The following is a 6,155-nucleotide window of genomic DNA, read 5'->3' as shown; positions in this document are numbered from 1 at the left end:
CGTTTTATATTCAAGCTCTCTGATCATAGTTACTCTAGACGCGATAGATAGTATAGTCAAAGACTAGACTACTTATCCCAGAAACAGTGAACTGTCCATTCTATGATTCCTTCAACATATTTATGCCTTTGATAGTGTTGTACCAAAGAAGCTTGGCTCCACGTTCCCACGATGTCGAGCCGTTAGATGTTTACGGAACCGCAAATTTATCCTAATCATGGTTTCCAATCTCTATCAGCTATTGTCTTTTCCCATATTGAGCTAGCTGATGCCATGGCTCAACCCTTCGACACATGTGCCTCATGGTACAGGCGACTGATGACTTTTGTGTTTCTTTTTCATATTCTGAAAAATGTAATCTACAACAATATTAGGAACTCGACGACTGTGTATAGCTTGTTCTTAGTTCTTCCATACATTGGGTTGGCCATCTTCGCATCAGATTCACACTCGCGTGGACGCTACCTCAGAATAGCAGTGAACAGTTCGCTGGCTACCGCTCCGAACAAGAAAAGAGAAAAGAAAAAAAAAAAAAAAAAAAAAAAAAAAAAAAAAAAAAAAAAAAAAAAAAAAAAAAAAAAAAAAAAAAAAAAAACCCCTGCACAGTGCTTTCCTCAATTAATAATCGATATCCTAAAAGCCCACTGGACACAGTAGTACCCATTTTCTTCAAGGCATAAGCAAGCCAGGTGTGGGGCGGTCCATGCAAATTAAATCCGTGCAAGGGCCCACTTCAGTCGTCTATCCAATTTAGAATAATCCTAGTGGGAAAATAGCCAGGCACCATAAGAAAGATTTCGTGAATTTTTCGGTCGCCTAGTTTACCATAGGGAGGTGGAATTGCTGCAAGTAATTAAGAGAAAAAGACGGGGAAAAGCAAGAAATCACAAAAGTGAGGATATTCCGAGTTAGGGCTTTGGGGCTTTAGAGTTTGCCGTTCGATTTGCCACATCGCAACGATGACGGAAGATCTTCGGCGGTACCATGAATGGGAGTGTGAGATTTACGTCGATTGTGTGAAAGATGAGGAAGTCCACTGTGAAAAGGGATAGGCATGCTGCCATCTACTGTGTAGAGAGGGCTGCGACCCTAGAGTGGTGGGTGGATTAATCTATAAACCATGCACTAGCTCACCGAGCGATCAATATCGTTCATCCGTAATTCCAACAAAGCATTCTCCAATGCAAAAAGAAAAGGGGCGGAAAAGTGGAAATGCAACCAGATGAACAGATTGTCTACATCAAAGCCAGTAGCAGATGTGGTTCGTCATAGACCAACCGTACGGATAAAAGAGCCAGTTGGAAACTCAGCTTGTTCCAGTGGTTGATTACTGAAGTTCACTATGGTTTCCACGAATACGCTCCCAGTGCTGAAGTGAAGTTCCCTGGACGGATTGAGTCAAATTCTGAAAAGCACTGCAGGAGTTAGCAGATTAGCAGACGCATCGAGAACGTTGCATTAGTCGTACTCCACCCACGGCATCGTGGAGCTATACCCGTGGGTCTTCCAGCGCTTTGGCCTGTCACAAAGCCAGAAGCTCTTCACCGGCCCCAAGAATGGATTTGCCATCGAAGTGGCCGAGGGTTCCGTACTCCATAATGACGAAATTCCCGGTCGGCTCTCATGCTTTTTACTTGTCTGTTCGGCATGCCGAATCAGAATCCTCGGGGGTCCAGTCTAGGAACCCCCGGAACTAACTTTCTCGATTGAACGAGATTTCAGGTCTTCAAATGTAGATTTCGGGGGTGCAGTTTCCTGTTCCTTTTCTATTCCCCTTTCATGAGACGGTCAAATTGGTTCGAAATCCACTGACGCCAGCGCCCTTCTGTTGACTGCCTCTCACAATGGCCGATCAACCCGCCAACAACGCCCCGCAAAGTCAGTCCAGCCATTCTTTTCTGGACAGGTTAGGACCCTAACGTTTGCTGTGAGTTTTATCACGGTCGGGCTGACACCCTCCTAGGCTGAAGGGCTTCTTTGGCTTTGATAACAACAATGTCGATCCCGAGGAATTGCGTAACAGCAAGGATATCGAAATCCACACTTGGAACGGTCCAAATGATCCTGAGAACCCGTGTGTAATCATGCTGTCTATCAAGATAGTTGCATTTGTATTTACTGACCCTTCTCAGGTTCAACTGGAGTCTCAAGTACAAATGGCTCCTAACGGTCACCGTCTGCTTTATGTAAGACACCTACACCCCTTCCCTTTAATTGTTCGCTGACACCTTCAAATAGCTCCATCTTGACTGGACTTCCGGCAGGAACATATGGCTCTGGAAATGACTGGATGGAAGAGAAGTTCCATGTCCAGAACTCCCCCTTTCCCAACCTGTACTGGGCTACGACGTCCTGGAATATGGGCGCTGCCTTCTGGCCGTTGATTTTTGTGCCTCTCACTGAGTCTTCTGGCCGCATGCCTGGGTATTTTGTGGCCTATGTGATCCTGGTGATTTCTCTATTCCCGTCAGCATTCGCGAACAACTTCGCCACGCTGGTTGTCACCCGTTTCTTTGGTGGTGGTGCCTCATCGGTCTCCATCAACATCGTCGGAGGAAGCATCAGTGACGTTTGGTTGGGCGAGAAGGCTCGCAGTCTGCCTATGTCATTGTTCGGCTTCACCAGTGTTGTAGGTATCGCACTTGGCCCCTTCATCGGTTCGGCCATTGTGCAGATCCACAAGTCTGACCCCTGGCGTTGGTAAGCTATCCGTTATCCTCATGTACCAACACCCCTCTCTGACAGTGCATGAAAATATGCAGGATCTTCTACATTCAGATTATCTATAATGCCGCCCTTATTCCCGTATTTTACCTCATCCTCAGCGAAACCCGCCCAGATGTGATCTTGAAGAAACGGGCCCGAAAGATCCGGAAGGAAACCGGCCGACCTGTGTATGCCCAAGCGGAGCTTGACAAGGTCAGCACTCTCAAACTCCTGCAGATCTCCTTCCAACGTCCTACGCGCATGCTCTTAACTGAGCCTGTCGTCATCTTCTTCACACTCTGGATCAGCTTTGCCTGGGGTATCTTGTATCTATTCTTCTCCAGTGTGGTCCAAACCTACAGCACCAACTATGGCTGGGGCATTATGGCCACCGGTCTCGTCCAGCTCGCTATCTCCGTGGGTGCCGTCATCGGCACAGCCATCAACCCTCTCCAGGACTGGATCTATCAGAGTTCAGCCAAACGCAACTCCGAAAAGCCCGGGAAGCCCATCCCCGAGGCTCGTCTCTACACCGCTATTCCCGGTAGCTTGCTCTTCGCAGGCGGTCTGTTCTGGTATGGCTGGGCCAGTATGCCCGACGTGCATTGGATTGTGCCCACCATCGGCATCACAGCCGCCGGTATTGGTATCTACTCCATCTACATGGCCGTGGTCAACTACCTCACCGACGCATACGAAAAATATGCCGCCTCAGCTCTGTCGGCTGCTTCGTTGGGTCGTAACTCATTCGGTGCTTTCTTGCCCTTGGCCTCGCCTCAGCTGTTCTCGAATCTCGGCTTCGGATGGGCCGGTTCCTTGTTGGGCTTTATCGGTATCGCGCTGTCCGTTGTCCCTGTCGTTTTGGTGCTAAAGGGCCCTCAAATTCGTCATCGTAGTCCGTTCATGCGCGAATCTATGTGGACTTCGGACGAGGTTGATGAGAAGGATGAGCCTAGCGCGGAGAAAGTACCCACTGCCGAGATCCCGTAGTTGAGGTTCATGTTTTGCTTGTATCGCCGGTAAAAGACGGCTTTTGGTCTTAATCTTTGCCAAGCCAATGGCTTGCTCTTTTATCACTCTTGGATTAAGTTGTGTACATATCAAGTCCGATTACATATTGGTCCAGAAGGGCTTCAAATACGTATGAATACATATATATAGAAGAATCTTTGACAAACAGTAGGAACGTTTGTAGTCCTTGATAGTTGTACCGTTCCATACCCTGCTGAAAAACAGTTTAATGTTGTACGCGTATTCTTCTTGGGAGAGTGATAATTTCATCTACTAATAACTGTTCAGTTGACTAGGGGAGCGCAACACTCGATGTAGCAAACGAATACGGAGGCCGATTCACTTTGCTCATTATCGCACACTTGAGTTGATCAAATATCTGTGTTCTCACGGCAGAGCTCTCCATTTAAGATTTCATGTGCGGAATGCTCTGCACTTAGCCGTTGCAAATGGCTGTCTTGATGGGACCAGGTATATCCTCGCGGGAAGAAAGGATCTGAAAAAGGTGGCTGTGGTGACTGGGCACCATTATTCTGTGCCGTCCGGGAATATCGGCTCTAGGACATACAAAGCTCAGAGCCTGACACTATAGTTGCCGAACTGAAGGCACACGGGGCAAACCTTGGTCCGGAGTAATGAAGGAGGGTGGACAACAAACAGAGTAGGCAGATTCTATGGTCTGTATCCCGAGATTTTCAGACTGATTACCCCATCTAGGAGGCACGTCAACAATATTGAGAATAGGGAGAGTTCTGGAATCGCATATTCACACGAAATCTTAAACCAGCGCGCCGGGCTGTCAGGGGCTTTTGCCGTTCATGCCTCATGGTAACTGACACCGAGGATGGCGATGGTGCTGAAAATGGTTGCGATGATCAGAATGACGAGTGCGAGTTTGAAAATGTCGAGGTCAACGAGTACTTTTCCGACGATGGAGCGAAGGAGAAGAGTAACAGGACGCCGTGAAAAAGGGGGCAATCAACTAGTTTGTATAGGGCGGACAATCAAATCATTCACTATTTCTAGGCCTCATACATCCGACGCCGAGTGGGACCTTCCAGTGCTAAGGGTCAGCGAAAAAACAGTTATTTGAGCACCTTGGATCACTGGCTATACCTCCCTCGCAACCCATGAAAGATGACCGCTCAGGAATGTTGCCAGTCTCTTGACATACTTGACGCTGAACAATTCCCTCCACATGTTGTACATACTTGTAAGACTTCCATACACTCTCATAGGTCCAGGACTCCAGAATGAATACCCCCAGTCCAGATTTAGAAGCTGTCCTTCGGGTTGGTAGAAACAAGACTTAAAATGGACATTCAAGAGTCACTGATAGTAGGGTCAACATATTAAAACATCAAGGAAATGTGCTGAGGCAGTGGTAACACCCGGGTATCATACATCGTAGTGACGGTTTATGTCCTCCCCCACAGGGCGTGGCTACGAAATAGTCTCGCACCTTGCAGGGTCCAGATGTTCTTTCCAGTAAATTGGGTCTAATCACATACCCTATCACCACTGCCCCTTCAAGGTAGTAAAGTTATACATGTACTGGGTAGTTCAACTTGTTGTCAGGTAGAGGCCTTATCCTATGAACTAATGGGATACTTAATATGTATATACGTTAAGGGACCTACATACACATGATATGTGGTATAATTCCTCAGAGCATCTATATATCTATACTACACAAACCCATACTTAGAGAGGCCCCCGGGACTATCATACCTATTCGTCACAACCAGGAAGTTCAGCAGCAAACCCAGCTAAACAAATGAGACCATGAGACCACAGATTATTCAACACGTTGACCGAATACAGTATAGATGACCCAGAATTTATATTCATAGTAAGGCACACAACAAGCATATACCGACCACAGGACCATCCAATACAAGCAGCAGAATCAGCCAATCAGAGCTCAGGTCACTATAGCACCGTATATGCATGTTGTTAAGGTTAATACTTCTCTAAGCCTCCCTCCATCAGGCATGGTACCACTAATGGTCCACCCAGAAAAGGCTCTGAAACTAAGGAACCTTGTTTATAGGCCCTATTCACAGTGGAATGGGCCTCCCTACGCACCACTGGTCTCAGCCGGTCAGCTCGCAGCCCCCATCCTCCCATAGTCCCACCGACCTCGACTGGAAGAGGAAGATGTGTCCAAACGTTCCCATGTCCGAATGTAAATCTGGGGGGACGTGAATTTGTATGAGATTCCTATACAAAGTGGGCCCGTTTTATCTCTTCACTTTCCTGGCAAGGGTAATGGATGTGACATGTCATTGAAGTTTTTCGGTGTTTGTGGATGTTTTCACTCCCATTTTCGAGAGGATGAAAGGTGATTTGCTACAGGGAACAACATGCTCTGTATATTTCCTCTGAAGTTCTTCACTATCACTCTCCTTCTTTTCTCTTTTTTTTTTTTTTTTTTT

At 47.0% G+C, this 6,155-nt stretch overlaps 1 protein-coding gene across 1 annotated transcript; it reads left to right on the top strand.

The window, feature by feature from the left end:
• The first annotated feature begins 1,736 nt into the window (after window positions 1–1,736).
• Window positions 1,737–3,872, top strand: BDV37DRAFT_244705 (major facilitator superfamily domain-containing protein). Its single transcript, XM_032081579.1, has 5 exons — window positions 1,737–1,906; window positions 1,964–2,074; window positions 2,133–2,186; window positions 2,239–2,700; window positions 2,763–3,872. Exons 1-5 carry the CDS (start codon window positions 1,845–1,847, stop codon window positions 3,694–3,696), a joined length of 1,623 nt encoding a protein of 540 aa, XP_031942824.1. The 5' UTR covers window positions 1,737–1,844; the 3' UTR covers window positions 3,697–3,872.
• Window positions 3,873–6,155: the final 2,283 nt, after the last annotated feature.

The sequence above is a fragment of the Aspergillus pseudonomiae genome, assembly GCF_009193645.1.
Source record: "Aspergillus pseudonomiae strain CBS 119388 unplaced genomic scaffold BDV37scaffold_22, whole genome shotgun sequence".
In the NCBI taxonomy this organism is placed as follows: domain Eukaryota; kingdom Fungi; phylum Ascomycota; class Eurotiomycetes; order Eurotiales; family Aspergillaceae; genus Aspergillus; species Aspergillus pseudonomiae.
This window is presented reverse-complemented; position numbering and strand designations above follow the sequence as displayed.